The sequence below is a fragment of the Manis javanica genome, chromosome 4, assembly GCF_040802235.1.
Source record: "Manis javanica isolate MJ-LG chromosome 4, MJ_LKY, whole genome shotgun sequence".
Classification (NCBI taxonomy): Eukaryota; Metazoa; Chordata; class Mammalia; order Pholidota; family Manidae; genus Manis; species Manis javanica.
In genome coordinates, this window is record NC_133159.1 from 27,493,054 (window position 1) to 27,517,467 (window position 24,414).

The window sequence follows — 24,414 nt, forward strand, 5'->3', positions numbered from 1 at the left end:
GAAGAATGCTGTTGGTATTTTGATAGGCATTGCATTGAATCTGTAGATTGCTTTAGCAGGATGGCAATTTTGACAATATTAATTCTTCCTAGCCAAGAGCATGGGATGAGTTTCCACTTATTAGTGTCCTCTTTAATTTCTCTTAAGAGTGTCTTATAGTTTTCAGGGTATAGGTCTTTCACTTCCTTGGTTAGGTTTATTCCTATGTATTTTATTCTTTTTTATGCAATTGTGAATGGAATTGTTTTCCTGATTTCTCTTTCTTTTAGTTCATCGATAGTGTATAGGAATGCAACAGATTTCTGTGTATTAATTTTGTATCCTGCAACTTTGCTGAATACAGACATTAGATCTAGTAGTTTTGGAGTGAATTCTTTAGGGTTTTTTATGTAAAATATCATGTCATCTGCAAACAGGGACAGTTTGACTTCTTCCTTGCCAATCTAGATGCCTTTTATTTCTTTGTGTTGTCTGATTGCTGTGGCCAGGACCTCCAAAACTATGTTGAATAGAAGTGGGGAAAGTGGGCATCCTTGTCTTGTTCCCGATCTTAAAGGAAAAGCTTTCAGCTTCTCGCTGTTAAGTATGATGTTGGCTGTTTGTTTGTCATATATGGCCTTTATTATGTTGAGGTACTTGCCCTCTATACCCATTTTGTTGAGAGTTTTTGTCGTGAATGGATGTTGAATTTTGTCAAATGCTTTTTCAGCATCTATGGAGATGATCATGTGGTTTTTGTCCTTTTTAGTTGATGTAGTGGATGATGATGATGAATTTTTGAATGTTGTACCATCCTTGCATCTCTGGGATGAATCCCACTTGATCATGATGGATGATCTTTTTGATATATTTTTGAATTCGGTTTGCTAATATTTTGTTGAGTATTTTTGCATCTATGTTCATCAGGGATATTGGTCTGTAATCATCTTTATTTGTGGTGTCTTTGCCTGGTTTTGGTATTAGAGTGATGCTGGCCTCATAGAATGAGTTTGGAAGTATTCCCTCTTCTTCTACTCATTGGAAAACTTTAATGAGGATGGGTATTAGGTCTTCACTAAATGTTTGATAAAATTCAGCGGTGAAGCCATTCTGTTCCAGGTGTTTTGTTCTTAGGTAGCTTTTTGATTATCAGTTCGATTTTGTTGCTGGTAATTGGTCCGTTCAGATTTTCTGTTTCTTCCTTGGTCACCCTTGGAATGTTGTATTTTTCTAGAAAGTTGTCCATTTCTTCTAGGTTATCTAGTTTGTTAGCATATAATTTTTCATAGTATTCTCTCATAATTCTTTGTATTTCTGTAGTGTCATCTTGATTTTTCCTTTCTCATTTCTGATTCTGTTTATGTCTGTAGACTCTTTTTTTCTTGATAAGTCTGGCTAGGGGTTTATCTATTTTGTTTAATTTCTTGAAGAGCCATCTCTTGCTGTCATTGATTCTTTCTATTGTTTTATTCTTCTTGATTTTATTTATTTCTGTTCTAATCTTTATTATGTCCCTCCTTCTCCTGACTTTGGGCCTCATTTGTTCTTCTTTTTTTAGTTTCATTATTGTGAGTTTGGACTGCTCCAACTCACAACATGGGGATTGTTTTTCTTTACTGAGGTAGGCCTGTATTGCAATATACTTTCTTCTGAGCATGGCCTTGGCTGCATCCCACAGATTTTGCGGTGTTGAATTATTGTTGTCATTTGTCTCCGTATATTGCTTGATCTCTGTTTTTATTTGGTCATTGATTCATTCGTTATTTAGGTGCATGTTGTGATGCCTCCATGTGTTTGTGGGATTTTTTGTTTTCTTTGCATAATTTATTTCTAGTTTCATACCTTCGTGGTCTGTGAAACTGGATGGTACAATTTCAGTCTTTTTTAATTTACTGAGTCTCCTTTTGTGGCCTTGTATATAATCTGTTCTTGAAAATGTCCCATGTGCACTTGAGAAGAATGTATATTCTGCTGCTTTTGGGTATAGAGTTCTGTAGATGTCTGTTAGGTCCATCTGTTCTAATGTGTTGTTCAGTGCCTCTGTGTCCTTACTTATTTTCTGTGTGGTTGATCTGTCCTTCAGAGTGAGTGGAGTGTTGAAGTCTCCTATAATGAATGCATTGCATTCTGTTACCCCTTTTAATTCAGTTAGTATTTGTTTCACATATGTAGGTGCTCCTGTGTTGGGAGCATAGATATTTATAATGGTTATATCTTCTTGTTGGATTAACCCCTTTATCATTATGTAATGTCCTTCTTTGTCTTTTGTGACTTTCTTTGTTTCGAAGTCTATTTTTTCTGATAGAAGTACTGCAACTCCTGCTTTTTTCTCCTTATTAGTTGCATGAAATATTTTTTTCCAGTCCTTCACTCTGTCTGTGTATGTCTTTGAGTTTAAAGTGAGTCTCTTGTAGACAGCATATATACGGGTCTTATTTTTTAGTCCATTCAGTGACTTTATGTCTTTTGATTGGTGCACTCAGACCATTTACATTTAGGGTGGTTATCAACATATGTACTTATTGCCATTGCAGGCTTTAGATTTGTGGTTACCAAAGGTTCAAGGGTAATTCCCTTACTATCCAACAGTCTAATTTAACTCACTTCATGTGCTATTAAAAACACAACCTAAGGGTTCTTGGTTTTTTTTTTCCTCTTTTTTCTTCTTCCTCCATTCTTTATATGTTATGAATCATATTCTGTGCTCTGTGTCTATCCCTTGCGTGACATCTATTTAGCCTTAGGAATACTTCCAACTATAGGAGTCTTTCCAAAATGCACTGTAGAGGTGGTTTGTTGGATGTAAATTCTCTCAACTTTTTCTTATCTGAAAAATTTTTAATCCCTCCTTCAAATTTAAATGATAACCTTGCCAGGTATAGTATTCTTGGTTCAAGGCCCTTCTGCTTCATTGCATTAAATACATCATGTCACTCCCTTCTGGCCTGTAAGGTTTCTGTTGAGAAGTCTGATGATAGCCTGATGGGTTTTCCTTTGTATGTGATCTTTTTTCTCTCTCTAGCTGCTTTTAAAAGTCTGTCTTTATTCTTGATCTTTGCCATTTTAATTATTACATGTCTTGATGTTGTCTTCCTTGGGTTCCTTGTGTTGGGAGATCTGTGCACCTCCATGGCCTGAGAGACTATCTCCTTCCCCAGATTGGGAATGTTTTCCGTAATTGCCTTCTCAATGACACTTTCTATCCCTTTTTCTCTCTCTTCTTCTTCTGGTACCCCTATAATATGAATATTGTTACATTTGGATTGGTCACACAGTTCTCTCAATATTCTTTCATTCTTAGAGATTATTTTTTCTCTTTGTGCCTCAGCTTCTTTGTATTCCTCTTCTCTAATTTCTATTCCATTTACCTTCTCTTCTATTACATCTAATCTGCTTTTAAATCCCTCCATTGTATGTTTCATTTCAGATATGGAATTTCTTAACGATTGAATCTCCAACTTAAATTCGTTCCTGAGTTCTTGAATATTTTTCTATACCTCTGTAAGCATGTTTATGATTTTTATTTTGTACTCTCTTTCACGCAGAATGATGAGCTCAGTTTAATTAGGCCCTTTTTCTGGGGTTTGTGAGATTTTGGTCTGAACCATTTTCTTTTGACATTTCATATTTCTGTGTGGTGCCCGCTAGTGCCCAGAAGCTCCAGTCTCTGGAGCTGCTCAGCCCCTAGAGTGAGGCTGGGGATCATAGAGGAGTGGAGCTGGTGCCTGTGGGGAGGAAAGATCTGTTTCCTGATTCCCTTCTGCAGTGCCTGTCTCAAGTGTCAGAGCCAGTGGGCCAAGCACACAGGTGTAAGCCTCTGTGCTTTGCGTCTATAGTTGCTGTAGGTGGGGCCTCCCTCTGGCTGGCCTTACACCAGTGCAGTGATTGTTGGTTTGCAAACCCGTGCCCGCAGGCCAGGAGGGAGGCACAGCAGGCTGCATGTCAGTGGGGGGTCTCGGAGCTGAGTAGGCAGCCAGGAGGATGGAGCGCCTGAAGCTCCTCAAAGTTCCCAACCAACTGGGCAGAGCATGCCCAGACAACCTTTCCAGCTCTCCCCTCCCCTGCGCAGCAAGCTCTGTGCAAACCCCGCCCCTTCAGCTGCCCTCTCTCTGCTAGGAAGCCTCTCAAACCACCTGCCTTTCCTTTGTCCCAGAGTGGCCGGGTGTGGATCCCTCCTCCACAAATGGCCACAATCTGTCTCTCAAGCACTCTACCTGTCTGAGCTCCCCAACATCCAGAGCACCACACAGTGTAGGTTTCTGCTCGAAAAGCAGATCTCCAGGGCTCGGTGTTCAGCAGTCCCAGGCTTCCACCCCCTCCCTTGCTCTGTTTCTCTTCCTCCGGCAGGTGAGCTGGGGTGGGGGAAGGGCTTGGGTCCCGCCGGATAAAGGCTTTTGTACATTACCCTGTGTCTGTGAGGTCTGCTCTGTTCGTGAGGTCTGCATGCAGTCTGGTTCAGCCTTCTTTCTTGTTGCTGTTTTAGGGCTAGTTGTAGCAATTAACTATATTTTCATACTATTTGTGGTTTGGGGAGGAATTCTCCGTCTCATCTCTCGTGCCGCCATCTTGAATCCCCCAAGAGATTATTTTTCATATCACTTTTAATTTACCAGTGAATAACAGATCCTTTAAAATTTTGGCCAAATCCCCTATTTTTGATACTTTTATTGGTTCTTAATTGGTGTTTACAGCTTATTCCCTTTTCTCCCCTCCCATTTTATTTTGAGTTAAAATTCTTATTCATTTTTAAAGCTTAAATTTACAAATCAGATCAAAGTTGGCCTTCCTTTCCACCCTTCACCTGCCCAGGACTGGCTAGAGCTTTGGTCCTGGTAGCTTTGAGTAGAGAAGGAGTCCATGGCCTGACTGAGAAACCATCCCTCGCCTCTCCTTCTAGGACTGTAGCTCATATGGTGTCACCGACTGCCAGCATGTTAGAAGTGGGGAGGTGACATGAACCTTTCTGGAGCCCACTCTGGCTCTTCCCAATGCTGCAGCCACTGTGGAGCTGAGGACCCTCAAAAGGCAGCATTGTCTTTTCTTCAGCCCCATCAGTGGTGTAAACACCAACCTCTTTAGATTAGATATCCTTGCATGGCTCCATGACTCCTGGTCCTCTGCTGACTTTCATTCTTTGAGGCTCCCAAAACTTCCAAGGACCCTCACCACTCTGACCCCAGGGAGTTGGCAGCTGGGCCTGTGAACTCTGAGCTCAGGAAATATCCAGCTGGGGAACAAGGTGATGGTCACCGTGTCTAGCAGGCTCTCATCTTTATACCTGATTCTCTGGAGTCCCCTTTACTTATCTTCAGGGAAGAGAGTTTGCCTTTCTTCACATCTAAAATTCCATATTTTTACAAAACTCATGATCACTCCCTTCTTATATTGATAGGAGTAAGAGGAGAAGAGGCCAGAGCCAGGGACCTGATGATGAGACTGCCCTGAACTGGCTCCTCTCAGGGAGCCCTTGAGGGATGGCTGACTCCAAAGGTTGATAGCTCAACATATTAACTGGATGGAGTATGTGACCCCTTTGAGCCCGCAAAGGGAGTTCTCTTAAAGAGATAAATGCTCCCTGTTTAGGGATCAGAGCAGGCACTGCCCTAAACTGTAACTTCCTAATATCAGTCACAAAAACTCAAAGATATCCTTCACTGTTGTTTAACAATGCTTTGACTCCTCTTTGGTTAGCTCTCTTTACCATTTTCCATAGGCCCCTAACATTGGCCTATTGCCCCCAAACTCAGTACATGGCCCCTTCCTTTTATCTCACAACAAAATATATTATCAGTCATGCCTACATTCTTCTCTCCCTTCTCAGAGGAAGGCAAGTTCAGCCTATAGTATTGTTCTCCTTCGCTCTTGCATGCCCTAAGCTGGACTCAGCCTCTTCTTATATCTTCAGTCTCTTCTAAACTTGTGATTCCATTCCCTTAGTTTGTAGCTCCCCATCCTAAAATACAATTCTTTAATGCTGCTGTTCTCCTTTAAGTTATGGCCCCATATCTTTCTGCCATTTATAACTAAGCTATTCTTAAAAGAATAGCCTAAACAAACCCACCTGAAATTTTAAAAGACAATATTAAGGATACAGAGCAACTGAAACTCTCATACTCTGCTGATGGGAGTATAAATTAATGTGAACATTTTTGAAAATACTGTCATTATCTACTAAATTTAAATATATGTATACTCTCTGCCCCAGGATCTCCATTACAAGATAGACATCTACTACAAGATAGACATCTACTACAAGATAGACTCCAAGATAGAACATAGAAATGCATATCTATGTTCACCAAAAGACAGTATGTAATGTTCATTGTAGTACTGGTCATAATAGTCAAAAAGTACAAGCAACTCAAACACCCACAGTCAGTAGGTTGGATAAGTAAGTAGTGTATATTTAGACAAGAATATATGACAATAAGAATGATGCAACAGTATGGATGAATTTCACAAACAAAATGTTAAACCAAAGAAGTCAGACCCAAAGGGTACATGCCTATGATACCATTTATTTATTATAGAGTTCAAAAACAGACAAAACTAATCTTTGATATTAAAAGCTGCATTACCAGGAGCAAGGTAGATAGGGTAAAGACAGGAGAGGGCACAAAGGGGCTTTGTGTTTGCAATTAATGTTTAATTTCTTAACTTGGGGGCTAGTTTCATGGGTGTGTCAACTTTGTGAAAATTCAAATCAATCTATACACAGCGGTCCATGTATTTTTCTCTATATATTTATTCTTCTATGAAATTCTTATATTGAGACCAAAAAAGCTACACTTACCATTTCCTCTTCACCTTGTAACAGCCTGCCCTCTACCCCATCACTGTTGCTCCTTGATGTCTCCTACATCTGATGCTGTTTGGCTATTATCACTCATTCACCGAAACCATCCACCATTTGGCTCCCACCCACATTTTCTTCCTTTCATCTTGCCCCTCTGTTTTTCTTGCTTTGCTTCTTCTTCTCCCATCTGCCCTTTAAATTTTTAAGTTTAAATACTGTATGACTTTGAAATCTCTTGGAGTTGTTTTACCTATGCCTTCTGATCTACCACCCTTATCTAATCAGTCCCTCAACCCTATAGGATTTACCTCCTCCTTCTTGGACTTATCCCTTTTTCTTATCCTCACCTTCCCTGCCTAGTTCCAGCTCTCATTATTACTTTCCTATATAACTGTGAAGTGCTTTTAAGGGTCCCTGATTTAGTATAGTCATCATCAGATTAATTAAAACATATAAGACCCTATCACTCATCTATTTAGTGCTCCATATCCAACAAGGTGAGGTCTCCCTCCCTCGGGCACATATAGACTAAATTCCTGATATCCCCTACCCCAGTCCCTTCAATTCTGCTACTCTCAGACTCCCTATCTTACTCTTTTCTCCCACTCTTCCTCCTCCTCCTTTCCTCACTTTTTCTCCTCTGTGTGTCTCCCCTCTTTCAGATACACAGACATACATATATACACACCACCACTACAGCCATTCTAAACTATCTTCAGGTGGTCTCACTGCTCTGTCCTGCCCGTGATGCCCTCACCTTAAGTATTTATTCCTAACCTAACTTATTCCTGTTCATTCTTTTTTTTTAATTGAAGAATCATTGATATCCAATCTTATTGGTTTCAGGTATACACCACAGTGGTTCAACAGTTACCCATATTATTAAACCCTTACCCACACTAGTGCAGTTCCTATCTGACAACATAGGAAGATGTTACAGAGTCATAGGCTATAGTCTCCATACTGTACCACCACCCCTGTGACCAACTCATATTATGATTGAGAATTTTTGTGCCCTTTTATCCCCCTTACCCTCCCCACCAACCCACCGCAAACCCTCCCCATTGGTTATCACCAGTCACTTCTCACTGTCTATGAGTCTACTGCTATCTTGTTCATTTTGTTTTGTTTTGTTTGTAGATTCCACAAATAAGTGAAATCATATGGGATTTGTCTTTCTCCACCTGGCTTATTTCACTGAGCATAACACCCTCTAGGTCCATCCATGTTGTCCCAAATGGCAGGATATTTTTTATGGCTGAATAATATTCCATTGTGTGCATGTACCACATCTACTTTATCTGTCCATCTTTTGATGAACACTTAGGTTGCTTCCATAACTTGTCTATTGTAAATAATGTGGCAATAAACATAGGGGGGCATACATCTTTTTGAATCAGGGATTTCATTTTCTTCAGGTAAATTCCTAGAAGTGGGATTACTAGTTCATAGAGTATTTCTGTTTTTAGTTTCTTGAGGAACCTTCATACTGCTTTCCACAGTGGCTACACCAGTTTACATTCCCACCAACAGTGTGGGAGGGTTCCCTCCCCTGTTCATTCTTTAAGATTCATCTCAGACATTAGTTCCTCCCAGAAGCCTTTCTTGTATCCTTCCCTAAGGAAAACTCCCCTCCACTCTGCTGAGCACCCCGTGCCTACCTCTTTGTCACACTTCTGAGACAGCATTATAACCATGCTTTTGTTTCTCTCCCCCTTCCATTAATCTATAAGGTCCCAAAAGGCAGAGGCTACTCATTCATTCAATAAACCGATGTTTATTGTGTACCTCTTAGGAGGAGGTAGATGTTGATACTAGGTATACAGAACAAACAAACAAACTCAATCCCTTCCTCTTTTAATTTATTGGGGGAGACATATTAAGTAAGTAATCTCACAAATGTATAAGTTGGGATAAATGCAATATAAGAAAGGTAACAATAGAGGTTTTAATGGGGTCCTGATTTAGATTGGGACGTCACAAAACGCTTCCCTGAGAAATGACATTTAAGGTAAGATCCTGAGGAATGAGTAGGAGTTAACCAAGCCAAGAATGGGGAAGAGAATTCCTGCCAAAGGCATGTGCAGGCCCTTTTGGTGGAAAAATGTTAGCCGTTTAAGGAATCACATGGAGACTGCTACTGCACTGCAAGACCACGCTGGAGGGGTAGCCTGGGCTGGATCATGTAGGCTTTGTTAGGGGAAGATGAGGTCTTAGATTTTAGCCTAAGTGCATTGGGAAGCTGATAAAAGGCTTTAAGCTGGGCACTAACATAGTTAGACGTGTGTTGTGTTTTTGTTTTTAATTCACTCTTACTGAGCACATACTGTGCTGGGGAGTAAGAGTGGTATTGGAGGCATCAGGAGTCTGTTAATACATTCCAGGCAAAAGATGATGGTGCTTGGGACTAGAACAGTGACAGGAGAGAACTGAATGAATTGTTTATAATTAGCACTTTTGCCCTATCCCTTCCCTGTGCCTGAAATGCTCTTCCCCCTGATCTCACAAGCCTTCATCATCATTCAGAGCTCACTTCCATGACTTCTCCTCAGAGAGACAGGCCTTCCCAGACCACTCAATCTAAAATAGCTACAGACATAGTCAGTCTTCCATGCTATCCTACATTTTAACTCTCTTTATAGCCCAATTTCTGATGGTTTTATTTATGTATTATCTGTCTCATCTCTGGAATGTGTGTCTTACTCATGTTTGTGTACCTGGCACCTGTTACAAGATAAGGTGCAGTAAATATTGAATGTGTGAATATACAATATTTTTGAATATACATATATTTACATCATATATGCATTATAAACAGATAATTTGAGGGAGGTAGGATTTAGTAATAATTTGAATTTTATCTCCATAGTCTTGCACAGTGTCTGCAAATGATACTCAAATATTTGTCAAAGTATGAGCTAATCTTTACCCTCTTCTCCTCTGCCACTGCCATTTCCTTAGTTCATACCTTCATCTTCTATACCAGAACTAACTCAGAAGTAACTGCTCTTCTTGCTGTCAGTATTTCCCTTTTTCTCTTCCATCCTCACAATTGCTGTTGTTACTTTTATAAAACCCCAATCTCATCACACCTGAAAATTCTCCTGTTAAAAAAACTGGGCAGTGCCACGGATAGCTGAAAGCCCAAATTCCTGAGCACATTGCTCAGTTTGATTCCGAACTTTCTTTTCAACCTCATCTTTTTCCCCTCATGGACAATACTCTATTCATACTAGCCTATTAATTAGTCCCCAAGTATGCCATGAAATGTTATGCCCCCTTGTGCTTTTTTAAGGCTGTTCCTTCTCACTCTCACCACCCAAAAAAGTCCAAATCTCATTCCCCTCTTGGTGAAGAACCAAGGCTTACCCTGCAATCACTTCCTTTGGCATTGTCAGCTAGGACTGACTTTCACTAGTACTAAACCATTTATTCCTTGTTTTGCACTGTAGGTGCTCCATCTCCTCTACTCCTCTAGTAAATTGTGTTTTCCAAAACACAGGAAAACTTTGACTTTGTTTTTCTTTGAATCCGTAAGACCTAACATAGTACATAGGAGCTCAACTAAATGTTTTGGCTTTTTTTATTGTAAAATATACATAACATGCAGTTTAGCATCTTAATGATTTTTAAATATACAGTCCTATCACCTTAATAAGTACATTCATATTGTATAGAACTTTTTCATCTTGCCTGGCACTCTGTACCCATTAAACACTACCCTTTGCCCCTCCCCCTGGGCCTGGGCAGCCACCGCTCTACTTTCTGTCTCTCTGAATTTGACTACTCCAGGTACCTCAAATAAGTGAATCATAAAATGTTTGTCCTTTTTTGACTGGTTTACTTCATTGTGCATAATGTCCTCAAGGTTCATCCATGTTATAACAGGTGTCAAAATGTCCTTTCTTTTAAAGACTGAATAATATTCCATTGGATGTATCTATCACATTTTGTTTATTATTCATCCATCATAGATGATTGTATTGCTTTCATCTTTTGGCTCTTGGGAATAAAGCTGCTTTGAACATGGGAGTGCAAATATCTGTCCATGCCCTTGCTTTTGGATAAATACCAAGAGTCAACTAAATGTTTTTTTATTGATTATTAAATTAGAGTATGTTTTACTAATGTACAAAGCTGGTTTTTTATATAAATTAGTCTGTGCAGAACATTTATTTACAAGTTTAAAAAACAACAGAATATGTCACTGCCTTCTCTGTAGGGTACCAGCCGTCCTTCACATTATCATGTTTTATGGGATGATAACTGCTTTACTGCAGATGAACTTCAGCTGCTAACTTACCAGCTCTGCCACACATATGTGCGCTGTACACGATCTGTTTCTATACCTGCACCAGCGTATTATGCTCACCTGGTGGCCTTCAGAGCCAGATATCATCTCGTGGACAAAGAACATGACAGGTAATCTAAAAACATAACAAATACAGATCCTCATCCAAATCTAAGTGTGGTGGTCTGCGTTTTAGGATTTTCTTGGGAAATTTCTTTAAGTGCTCTTTGTAAATATGTGTCTGTTTACCATAAAGTCCTGCCTTTAGAATTAAGCTCTACATGCTCTTAGAGAGTCAGTGATCCATATGAAAAGCAATGATAGGACTACCCAAGGTAAGGGTTCCCATTAAAATGTGCAGATTATTAGTAATAGAATGATACAGTGATTTAGTTGCTTTACCAAATTAACTCAAGGGAGAGATTATTGGTAATTAAAGTGATATGCAGACAAAATAATAGGATGTCCGGTATTTGCTTCTAAATAATCCTTGGGAAGGTAAGAGAAGTACAGCAAAATTGGCCTTGAGTTAATAATTATTGAAGCTGGGTGATAGACAGTAGGAGTTCAGTTTGCCATCCTCTATTTTAATATTTTGTAAGGTTTCTACAGCAAATAATATTTTTCAGAATTATTGCATCATAAATAGGCTTTGTATTTGTGTTCATTGCTACTTCTCTCATAGTGCTGAAGGAAGTCACGTTTCAGGACAGAGCAATGGGCGCGATCCACAAGCTCTTGCCAAGGCTGTACAGATTCACCAAGATACCTTACGCACAATGTACTTTGCTTAAAAAGTCCAAGAATATTCTCTGAGAGGAAGAACTGAAAGACGAATCAACATACAACGTATGTTTCCAGTGGAGTCAGTTGAGTGGGGATGCCTCCAGCCATACAGACACCAACACTGTGTGGGGACCAGGGTCTGATTTTTATGTTGATACGAGGAAGATTGTTTACTTCATCAAGAAACACAGCACCATTATGCAATATGAAACCAGCCAACTGCTTTTTTGTGCGGTCTTCTGTAGGAAGTACCGCCATTATTTTAGTTTTTACTTTCTTGTAGTCTAACCCTTTTAATGCCTTTACCTCAAGTTGCTTGGCAGCACAACTATCTTTGCAAAAAAAAAGTGAAGAAAAGTCAATGATGGTTTAAAGAATACACCTACATGAATAATCAAAGTGATTGTTCAAATTATGTGTGCAAAAAAATTAATGTGCGTTTGTGTATTCTTGTAAAAGGTATCTGTGTATATTTTAAATATACACATGTATATTTCATATGCATATATATCTGTATATAATAGATATATATGTGCCTGTGTATATATTTTATTGTTCATTCCATGGGGGAACTTTCTTTACCTTTTATTATCATCCTATCACCACTTTTATTTCTCTACCTCCCTCGCCTTCATAACCTACATTATTTTTCCCTAATGCTACCCAGAGACATTCAGGTGTTCATGTATCTGGTCCATTTGAATATGAAGCATAGCAAACTAAATTTTCATTTTTATTTTGCACACGCTACTCCTGTCTCATCTCATATACAATTTTGAGTCCTCAACTCTTGATACTGCTTTCTTAAGAAACAAAATTATTTTATATATATATATATATATATATAAATGTTTTGTGAGAGTGTGTGTCTGCCCCCTCCTGCTCTGAACTTAATTTGCTATTTGTGCAATGTGTACATAAGCAGTAGCGACCTAAACCCATCTTTTCCTTTGGTGAGTTTGTTAAAGCTGCTATAAATTTAAAACCTTGTCGGAAGTTATAACTCTTTCTATAAGTGATAAGTATTCTAAAGCCTCTGTTTCTGTGGGTTATACATGAAAACCCCTTAAAGCTTTCATAAAAACTAAATATTTTAAATGATTGGACCTCTGTAGGGTTGAGGCCTCTGAAATTGGGTAGAGCAAGAGAAGGGGTTGTTGAGGATTTAAAAAAATTTTTTTCTTTTTGGCTAGTTTACTTGCTGCCTTTCACACCTTAATGTGATTTCCATATATATATATTTTTATATATATGTGTGTGTATATATAAACATATATGTATGTGTTTTGAAGTATAGTTTCCTTTCCTTTTATATTTATTAGATTAGTGCTTTAATAATTAGAGAACTGTATTGGCAACATCTTTTATAGAAATATAATCATGTTTATTTTAGGGACTGACAACTTGTTTTTGCTTTTAGTGCAATAAGCAGTTTTAAAGGAAAGCTGTGTCTGTTTGACATCTTTACCACGGGCAGTGGCAGAAACAGGCACCTCCATAATTTTAAAAGGGCAAAGTAATACAGCCTTAATTTCAGAAGGAAAGTTTTGTAATTTTCAACTTTAAAGCAAGCCTTTTAAAAATCATGATGATAATGAAGTTAAATTTCCTAAATGAGTGACTTTGAATATTAGTTATAAAGTTCAACTTTGATTTAAGAAAGACGGTAAATAGCTTAAGATATAGAAGATATTCAAATTCTTTGGAAATCATGTTTACTGAAGAATCAAACTGGTTAGATGCCCATTTTCATTTATTGAAATGAATCAGGAAAATATGAAATAATATTTTTAAAACATTTTTTGCTAACTTATCTCCAGTGTAACTTTCCTTTTAAAATTAGGGTTATGGGGACAAAGAAAGTTAGGACGTTCATCATTTTAAATGAGTTAAATCACTGAAATGTGGAAAAAAGTTTTACAAAACTTTTGTTTTATGATTTCACTTTAAGGTATTAAAAAGTATGATAAAGCTGTCAGAACCAAGTTCATCAGTAACATTGGATTCAGGAGAGCTTTGCACTTTGTAACTCATGAAAATTGCATCTTAAATTTTTTTTCTTTGCACTGGTTCAGAGTATAGGTATTACAGATTGTTTCCAGTGGGCATTGTTAACCTTTCAGAATTGCATCTGCACAGGAAAACAGATGGACTAACTCTTTAGTTTCTCTCTGACCTGTAATCTACTCTTACTGCCAATTCACTGTATTTTGAGCCTAAAACTGAGCCCATGTCCTCCAACAGGTATGAAATCTTTTGTCCCTCTGCCAGAAAACTAAGAAAGTACTGTATTTTGTATGTTCATTATATTGAAGTGTCTGAAATGCAATTTACAACACTGTTTCAAAAGTCTTTACATGAGGTGATGTTTGTATAGTATATACATATTTTCTCCCAACCCTCCCCTCTCTTCCAAAAAATTCCTGTAAAGCATGTTTTGTTTTGTTTTGTTTTTGTTTCACATTGAAATTTTCACTGAATATAGTCAGGAATATAGGCAAAAGAAGGAAATAGTATAGCCTGGATGGAAAAACTTGCTTACTCAGTATGAATGAGTAAAGCATCTTCAACGTAAGTTGCACAAATTCATATGAGAAGTTTTAGGAACCAGGGAAGAACTGTAGATCCCCTTTCCCTATTCACTGCTTTATCTGATTTTCAGTTACTTAGTTTCACATGCACTAGAGCAAAACCCATAATTTAAGTCTATTTGGAAGGACTTTTACAGAGGGAAAAAACATTTTTTTTTAATATAAAGCTTTACCTTTGAAGTGAGTGCTTTTTTAGCATTTCTTCTTACAGTTTCAACATAGCTAGTTTATGATTGGTTAACCTGAAAGGATATGTATAGTATATTTCTATTTTCTTTACTAAGAAATTGGCATATCAAACCTAATTACAAGAAACCTTGTGCTTAGAATTTTAAGATAAAAAGCAAAATGACAAATACTTTTTGAAATTTGTTATTATTATGATTACACTTCTGGTATAGAATTCCTGATCTTTTTTATTTAAAAGAAGAGGAGGTTGTTTTGTTTTGAATTTAATGGTAATGAAACTCAGCAGTGACTTTTCTGTTCCTGTCCTTACTCACTAAATTATACAGTGAATGCTAAATTTTGCTCTGCTATTTTCTATGATGTGTAATAGTGACTTTAAAATATCAGTTCCCAGCAACTGGTATAATTGTTTTTCATGTGAAGAAGAGTTGGGAGTTTAATGTATATTCTGGATGGCAAATGTGTCTGGGTAAAGTGCTGATACGTGTTATTACAGTATCAAGTTACTGGCATTGAGGACATTACATTTGTAATAGTGTAGCTGCTATATTTATTTAATTAAGTAGAGTCTGACAGTTACTGCACTAAATAATAAGGAGATGAGCAGGATTCAAGGCTAGTGTTAGACTCCCCCCCCATATTTTTTTTCCTAAATGAGGTTAAGAACGTGAAATTTCAAGGTAACAAAGGGTGCTGCCATTTTAGTTTCAATTTAATATCAAGATACTCTCTCTCTGTTTTAGAAATGTGGATTTTGACTTTCCCAGTTTTGTAAAAGGGTACCTCAGCCTCCTCAGTACTGGTATTCAGCATATTTTCACAGAAGTACAGATGCCCTTTATTCTTTATTAATATTTTATCTTTAAGAAATTTCTCAGAAAACAATATTCTTCTATGAAATTTTTCCCATTTGTAACCTATTAATTATTTTCCTTCCTAGAAGAGAATCTAGAAGGGATTCTGGTAGGAATGTACTGGGTGTTTTGGAAGGCACTTGATAAAAATTCTTCTCTACCTTCTAGCATAGGGACTCCTAGCCTTCTAAAGACCTATACTAGTTTTCCAAACTAGGTTCTCCAATGACCCAGCACTGCCTGTTGTTTACTTGTATACTCTCTAATGGATTTTAGTATGACACACCTCATGACAGACTCAAGGGAAATAAAGTCCAAGTCGCCATTCAGTAGAATAGGCTGGCGGAGGATCTTAGTGTTTAAGGAAAATGTGAACGCTCAGAATGCCAGTCCTAGATCTGAAGTAATTAGAGGAATTATAGGTCAGGAATTAGACAACTTTATTCCAGGAATTTGGTGGTGGTTTTCAGAGGCTTAACATGAATTTGCCAAGGGTGATGATTTTTGAGAAATCCATGAAGCTAGCCACTTGGATTCAGCTAGAATATTTTGTAGTCTTGCCATTTCAAACTTGATAGAAATGTTTTGCCAAGAAGCTTAACTGACAACTCTGCATAATTTTTATTCAGTATAATTAAACCCGAGTTAAATATTTAACTCATCCTCTTGGATGTTCTCCTGTTGAATACTCTTAAAGATGGTTTGACCCCAGTAGTAATTTGCTGTTTAAACTACCTTTTATGAGTTATCAGTCAAGCTGCAAAAAGATGTCATTAACCCGGCATTGGCATCTTTATTTTGGCTTTTTTATCATATGAAGTTTTAATCCTTTTCATTCTTTCTGAGAATCATGGATGTTTTAAACCTTCAACAACAACAATAATAATTATAAGTTTATATCAAGTGAGGCCTTCTAAGTGGTGGTATAACCCTGACTCTGGAGTCTGTCTTTATTTTCCTGTTTTGTCCTGTTTGATCATATAAAGCACTTTTGTGATTCTATAGGAGTCAAAAAATAAGCCAAAAATAGATGTATAAAATCAGTACAGAAATGTGAAAGTAAGAATTTTCTCCAAAAAAAAATCATTTTAGAAAAAAATTCCTGCTTATTATACTAAGAACATTCTTGATCACTGGCAATGTTAGAAATGACAATGTGATTAGTGAAAGCTAAGCTGACTCCAAGGGAAAAAAATCTATTTTCTCCACATACACCCTGCCAATACATATATCTCACAAAAGGAAAAAATGTTTTTTACTTTTTCTTCCTTTTAAAAACGGTACATTTCAGTTTATAATATTCCATGTTGGTCAAATAATTTGTTTTAAGATATAATGGTCAAGGCTTGTGCTACTATTATCTACTGCTAGTTAAATTTTATTTTTCTTGACTCATCAAAGATAATGTACTATAGATTTTTATGCTGTTAATTAAACCTTAGGAATCTGGCTCTTAAAATATTGAAGTTAAAATATTTTAATTTGAATTAAAGCTAGATGGTAAATTTAATATGGAGTGTTGAGATTTACCAATGAGAAACCCTGTTGAAGTATCAGGTAACAAACAGTGTAACAAAACTAAGATCCTGTCTAAATCTATCCAGTCATTGATCTCCCTTTCTTTTTGAAATCAAAGTCTGAGGTAACCAAAATCTAATGCTGTACTTCTGTTAGGGTCTCAATAAAGCAAAGATGTTCTTCAGGGTAGATGCTGAATCAAATTTTTTAATCATTTTTTTTAAAGCAAGGCGGTTCTTAGAAAGTGCCTTTTCAGAAGATGGTGCTGTAGATTTTTATTTTTCAAGTATCACAAGGCTAAAAATTTTAAAGATAAATTATTTTAGAACTCCAAGAATATGACAGTTTCATATAAATAATGTTATTCATTGTCCTGAATCCAGTCCAAGGGAATCAAGTAAAGCTTTTATTCAGTAAAGTATCTAGTAAATGCCCACCAAATGTATTTTGTAAGTTTGAAAACAAAATTTTTTAACAATTAGCTCTTTTGGTTCTCAGCTGTGTTGAGGTAATCTATAAGGCACATAAAACAACAAATCTGCTTAACTTTTTAGCAAGAACATAGGTATCGTAGCAAATGCCCAACGGGAAGGGTAACTTGCCAAGAATTGTATGTCATAGGCTACCTTTCCTTTTTTTTATTTAATTTCCAGCATAGATTGTCCCTTCTGTAAATATCTATTGGCAACCTTTTCTAGTTAATCTTTATTAAAGAAGACTGCTTATAAAGGAAAGCCTAGTCATCATGGAAATCAGTTTAAGAGAAAAATTGAATTATTATGTCTCTATCTTTAGGGAGACTGTCTTTTTTAGGCAATAAATATTTTAAGTGATTCCCTCTTTTTTCTAGCATGGGGGAGCAACAAAAAATGATGACAGTGCATCTAAAAGGGTATGATCAGTTAATTAGAAACAGAACTTGCAAAACTGGGCTTTGGAGGAAACAAAAGGAAGGATAATAGCAGGACCATTCTTACTTACTAGGAATTTATTAATCTACCATAAAGCAAGTTTCCCCTGGACTAGAAGGAGTAAACAGCAGTAAGTGATCACCTAGCCAGTTCTTGCTTGTGAATTTAGTGAGCATTCCTCCAGAAAAGAACAGACTAAAAACAAATAAAAACATCACACCTCAGTAACCTTGTATGCTGCATTATGTATTAATGATAGTAAAATTATATCAATTGTTTGGAGTATACTGTGTCTATTTGCAAATATTCGTGCACATTAAACTTTTTCATTTTTTTATAATGTCAATAGCAATTATGAGTTTATTTTTTTAATATTAATTTTTCTACTGTGATGTTTGTATTTATTGGCTATTTGTGTGCAACTTTTATATTTTGCGTAGATGTTGGTTTTAAGGTATTTTATTTTTATAGATATTTCAAGCTTTTCTTCTTTCTTTATAATATTAGCAAAGATTACAATGGAATGTTAATATACCAACCAAACTACTAACTCCAGTAAGTCTAGAGTTTGGATTTTTACCAATAAACCATTAACACTATTTTCTAACTTAGAATATTTAATGTTGTTTATATAGTGGACATTAAAGACAGTCTTTAGACAGATTTCTAAATTTGGAGGGTAGGCAGGGCTTTTCTGTAAGTTAGATTTCTTTCCCTTAAGTAGCAAACTAACAGATTGGATTTATTTTACCTGATCCACAGTTTGGAGGCAACTTGTCAAATAAATGATTGTTACGTTTCTTTTTTTTAACTTAAGCTACATTGAAACTACTTATATGATCATAGCATCCAGCATTAGGATTATGACACCATTTTTATAGGCCTGGAAAACAAATAGCAAATGATACAGAAGTCACCGATAATTGACTTTTAAATGGGATTTCCCACCCTCCAATAATATATGGAAGATTTGCTATCCTGATCTTTTTTCCCTAGCATACTTTTAAAGTTTATTCAATCCTGATCATCGGTGAGGAAACAGAGTTTAAGTGGCTAGATAGAGCCAGGGATAAAGACTGATTAATATAATACCTGAGTTAATTAAAACTTTAAGTAATAATAATTTATGAATATGAATTAATTGGAAGGCAGTGAAAAATATGATTGTAGAATATTAATTTCAAGCATATGTGGTCACTCCAGTTCCCTAGTGAATCAAGGCTGTTTGTATTGGCACAGTTTATAAAAGTAGGTAAGAAGAGTGAATTCTATTTAAGTAGGTAATATGTTTGCATTGTATTTTTATACTGTGAATTTGCTTAGTAAGCCATTTTTTTTCTGTAAGAGATTGAAAGATAAACTTATCCATATCTGAGTTTTAAATTCTAAATTATGGGGGCCCAATATTTGACATTTTACTGTGCTATTCTTCCACTGAGAGGAGTAAATGAGAAAGTTTCAAGTAGTTATAGTTGGGAAAATGTTATTTTTATGTTATATAAAATAGTACAATTTAAAGTGAGTCTGCATGTGGTTTCATGTAGACATTAGCCATATCATCTCTTTCTGCATTACAGCAATTTTTTCTATAATACACTATTCTGAACTACTTCCTTCACCCCCACATAAAGTATTAATTAAAGATTGGTACTCTGATTATAGGATTTGTTGCTACCAAACATGTTTCAGACAGACAGATATATTTTTGTTGAACGTATATGCCCCCCTCTTAAGGATATTTATTGTGCTTACAACTTTAGTAATTGTATTCATTATGTTTCAACATTGTCCTAGGTTGACAGGCATATAATTCTTGTAGACCAACGTGTACAGGGAAGCCTGAAGGAGAAATAGTCCCTTATTTTCTTTTTTTCCTTCTAAAAACTCATAGGAACCTGACACAGAGCTTACTTTGCTCTTTTAACTGGTTGGCTCCATAAATCAAGGTACCTGACATCAGTACTGAATTACCAGAGTGAAGTACTTGGTGACCTGTTCGTGTTTGTAATGCACCTCTTAAGAAAAAGATGTTTGTGCAGTAAGTAATAGCCATCCCAAAGAAAGAACTGTCACGAACAGTCTTACATGAATAGAAACAAATGGGAGCACTGGTCATTAAAACTTTTCTCTTTTTTTTTGGCAGGGTGGAGGGAGTATTATTATTTCCAAAGACTCTGCACACCTGTAATTTTATGATTGAAGTTAAAGAGGCAGTGCTAGAAACCAGAGAAAGGGAGGTTGCGCGGGCCTTTCACGCCTAAAATTTTCCATCGTTATCGATTCATAGTTTTAGTTGTAAGAACAAACAAAAATCCCTTAATTTGGCCCTTCAATACGATTTTAGAACCAAAACAGGGAAGGACTCTTCTGCAAAAATGCTGTAGATGTGACTGTATTATAAGAACCCATGGAAACATGAAGTCTTTGTAACGCAATGGACGAGTGGGTCTGTGAAAGCATGTGGCAAGGGGGGAAATGAGGAAATGTTTCTTTGCTGGACTCCTTGGACAGAAACCTCACAGTTGTTTAGTATTTGTCTAGTTCTCATACCCACATTGTAAAAAAAAGACTGTTGTTCTTTGAACCTACAGAAGAGACCTAAGAGTACCTCTGTAACCTATGTTGTCTCAGACCTTGTAGCTGCATCTGTTCTTGTTAGAGAAAGTCCTTGAAGTTGCTTCTGAATGATAATAAAGAAATTAAATGAAGGATTTATCTTTAAATAGAGCCATGGCATTGCTATCAGTATGGCTTCTTCCTTTTCATAGAAAACACCAAGCAGGGTATTTCCAGACAAAGTGGCAAAGAAACTGCTTTTGGTGAAGGAGTTGTAATGCAGGGGGGATTTCACCTAACAGATAGTTCAACCAAGATAATAGATGCAATTTGGCCCCAAGGAGTTTAACGAGAGGCAGCTTAGGTTTTGGTAGCGACAGACTTGGCCCCGCACTGGTCATGAAGTGCAGATATCCCCGTGCCACTCAAAGGGAATGCTCTCACGGTGCTGGTGACGCCCCTGCAAAAGCTAACTGACACCTTCTAATAGTTTGCCCATCCAAGATTCTTCAGAGTTTTCCAGGAGCTTTCTCATTTCCTAGCCCAGGGTACAAACCCTTTCTCTTTAGAAAAAGGATTTAGAGGCAGTTTCAATAGAATTTTACTCTGAGTAAATAATAGTCTTTAAAGTACTTGGGGCAGGAGATTCAAATGCCACAAGTTGTAGCTCAATTGAGAGACTATTTGAGCACCCTGTTTGGGTTCTAAAGTGTTTCCTTTGACATACTATCCTTTGGTTTACTGGAGTGTCATCATTTTGTTTTGTTATACAATCAGTGTTTTATGCCATTTAGGAATGGTGCAGTTCTCTCCCCACCCCACCCCACCCCACCCCACACACACATGTGCTGTTAGAAATAAGAGGCGGAGGGATAAATGAGCTACAATGAGAATCATTAGAATGTAATTTCAGTTACTCTAGATGGAAAGAAATCCTAACTCAGCTGAGTGCGAATTAAGATTGAAGTGTTCGTGTCTCAGGTATTATCTCCAGGCAGAGAACGTTTGGCTCACTGTATAGTGATAATAAGAACAGAATATATATCTGAAGTATTATGTTATAGCAAAGTGATAAAGGAAAACTATTCTTAAAAGTAATGTTTCAACCTTCTGCAACAGAGATCCCCATATTCTTAAGGAAAATCAATGTTTCTGATTTTAATGAGTCAGAGTCTGATTTAAATTTTTTAAAGTTTGTGACTTTTATTCTGACATGTCTTCTTAAATATATAAAAATTAAATCAAATGAATTCTTTCCTCTTCCTTTACATACTGATATATTCAGACTTCAGTTATATAGATATATCAGTCACATATGCCTCTTAGTGTGTGCAGAATTCTATAGTAAAAATTTTTTTATTCAATCCATTTATTGGTCAAGTCTGAGCTGTAAAGGAGAAAGCATAAGGTGTTTTCAAATGCAGGAACTTTTAGAAGATCACAGCTGGAAAAAGACCATTGAGAACATGTTGTCTTTTAGAGTAGAAAGAGCTCTAAAATGTGAGCCAGGGACTTGGGATTTAGGCAGAGCTCTACCACTAATTTGCTCTGTGCCCTTGGGCAATCACCTTACTCTTTCTGTGCCTGCTTTCTCCTCATGAAATGGTAGTGATAATATACTGCCCTCACCTACCTCACAAAACTGTTGCAAGAATAGGAAGGATGATGTTTGTGACAGTGCTCAAGTTCTCCAAAAGAAAAGCTACTCAGAACTACAAGATAATAGAATCTTGTTGTAAGAAGAGTTTATTTCCAGTTTGCCTCTGTTCTTCAGTTATCATAGATCATTTTATCAAACAAGGATAAGAGAACCTTAGCCCTTATCCCAGTATGGTGTTGGACTTAGAAAGGTACCCTGTTCTGCTTTTCCCCTGCCAGATATCCAACACATGCGCTGAATGTTTCTTTATGATAATCCTTGGCAAGAGAATAACTTCAGTAGCCAAACTCCCTTTAGTGGTGCTATGGCAGCTGCCATTGTATTTTGAGTTAATGTGGCAAAAACATCAGATTAATCAGAAATTAATTCTGCCCTTTGCCTTCAGGCATTTTTGCTACATGTTGGCATCCCAGGTTGTTGTAAGGCCAGTTATCCCTTTGTTTCTTGGCAGATCTTTGGTACCTCTGTTGGCATAAGGATTTGGTTTTAAGAAAGATAGTATGCCTATTTCATAATTTTGAAGAGCTCAGCCTTGCTTTCCAAACACCATATACCTGTAAAAGTTAAAATATAGTAAATGTTTTTTTTTCCTTCATTTTGATTCAATTCTGAGTATTTGCAGGTGATACCAGACAGCCTGTGGTTAGTGTCTGACCCAGTTATCTTTATGGATCTTGGACAGAACCTTACATTTCAACAGGCCTACCCATTTCCCTGGGGAAGGGGCTCCTGTTTCTAGGAAATAACTAAGGGCACATCGCCACGGAATGTAAGCAATTCCGTGTAGCAACAGACAAGTTTTTTATTGATGTTGTTTTACAAAGAAAGGATGCATTTTAGATACACAGGGTATGGCTACATTCAACACTTATTTTTCATCTCTATAGCTGCTGACCTCCCCTTGTTGCAGGCAGTTGGGGCTTTTTCCAGCTCATCACTAACATAGGTGGTATCTGTCTTAGTTTTATAGGATAATAAGAATCGCAAGTACTGAAAATGAAAAATTGGGGAGATTCATGCTTGGAAAATGAACAAAAAAATCCACCTTGCTAAGTGAGGTAGCTAAGACCATTGATATGTCAGGAATACTTTTAAACAATTTTTGCTGTAATATGTAGCTTTAAGGTTTCTCTTAATTTATGGACCCATAAAAGTATTACTATATCTTGTGAATAAAGACCTTTCTTGTGGACTAGTATCTGAATGCATTTATAGGCAGTGGGAAGAGGTGTGTGTGTGCGTGTATGTATAAATATTCCATGTTTAGAACACTATTACATAAGCTTGTATAGAAAAAATCATGTGTCTCTTTAGTGTTTGGGGGACTGAAATTGTAATATAACCATTCTAGTGTAATCTGACCACTCACCCAAGAGAACATTTATATTACACACAAATGCACACCCCTAAAGCATTGCTAACCACTCCCACTCTAGATAATTGCTGCTTTTTCTAAAACCCTAAGTAATGGAGGAGGAAATAGTACTCTTTTTAAAGAGGCTTTTCCAAAAAGTAAAATGTAAATATAGGACATGTGGGGAGGGTGGGACCACCTGCTAATGTCCTACAGATGGGCAAATAGCCTTTTAAATTTTACTTTTTAACCATCTCAACCGTGCGTGCCTATTTGTATTGCAGATGTGAACTATTTTTGGGGGTTGATATCAGTATGTTTTGAAACTGAATTATTACATAAAATCAGAGTAACCTCTTTCTCCATCCTCCTTTTCCACACTAACTACTCTTGCCAAATATTTTTACTGATACCCAGTGTCAGCATAATAAAATGATGAAACCTCCTTCCTCATCTTCCCTGCCCTGTCTTATACATGGCCTACCCTTATATTTTTTTGTTGGCTTTTCATTAGTAAGAACAATTTACTGTAGTAATTTAAAGACTGCATAATTTCAAAATATTTATCTGTAAGCCTTCCTTTGTTAATTTTGGTTACACAGCAACATCAGGTGAAACAGTGGATATGAGTTTGTAACACGCTATATAGGTTTCTCTTCATAAGATCCTGAGTGATACTGTTAGATTGCCACATTTTATTAAGAAGAAATTGGAACTTTATATGGTGGGGACGGGAGCAAGTCTGTGATACACAAGTAATCATTGTATAATTAGAAACACCAAATGCTGAATCCTATCACTGCGTACTTGGGGGCCAGGCTTTGGATTTGGTTATTTTAATTCCTTGAAGATTATGTGTAATTATGATGAGCAGAAGGCAAATAAAGATTTTGAACAAAAGTTCTTTTTCTTGGTATTTAAAGTTTGGT

General features: G+C 36.8%; 1 protein-coding gene and 1 long non-coding RNA gene across 5 annotated transcripts in view; one reads left to right on the plus strand and one right to left on the minus strand.

The window, feature by feature from the left end:
* The window catches only part of AGO3 (argonaute RISC catalytic component 3), a 141,433-nt gene extending 117,048 nt beyond the window's left edge, over positions 1 to 24,385 (plus strand). For both annotated transcript variants that reach the window (XM_037021309.2, XM_037021310.2), the window contains 2 exons: positions 10,998 to 11,197; positions 11,752 to 24,385. In XM_037021309.2, coding sequence (XP_036877204.1) covers positions 10,998 to 11,197; positions 11,752 to 11,860 — 309 coding nt within the window. In that variant the 3' untranslated portion in view covers positions 11,861 to 24,385. The remainder of the gene's footprint in view (positions 1 to 10,997; positions 11,198 to 11,751) is intronic.
* Positions 1 to 24,414, minus strand: part of LOC108407153 (uncharacterized) — a 70,023-nt gene that overhangs the window by 38,775 nt on the left and 6,834 nt on the right. For 2 of the 3 annotated variants that reach the window (XR_012130110.1, XR_012130113.1), the window contains exon 3: positions 22,560 to 22,685. The exons of the other annotated variant lie outside the window; for it this stretch is intronic. This is a non-coding gene — a long non-coding RNA (uncharacterized lncRNA). Of the gene's footprint in view, positions 1 to 22,559; positions 22,686 to 24,414 lie in introns of those variants that run through there. 3 annotated transcript variants of the gene reach the window in all.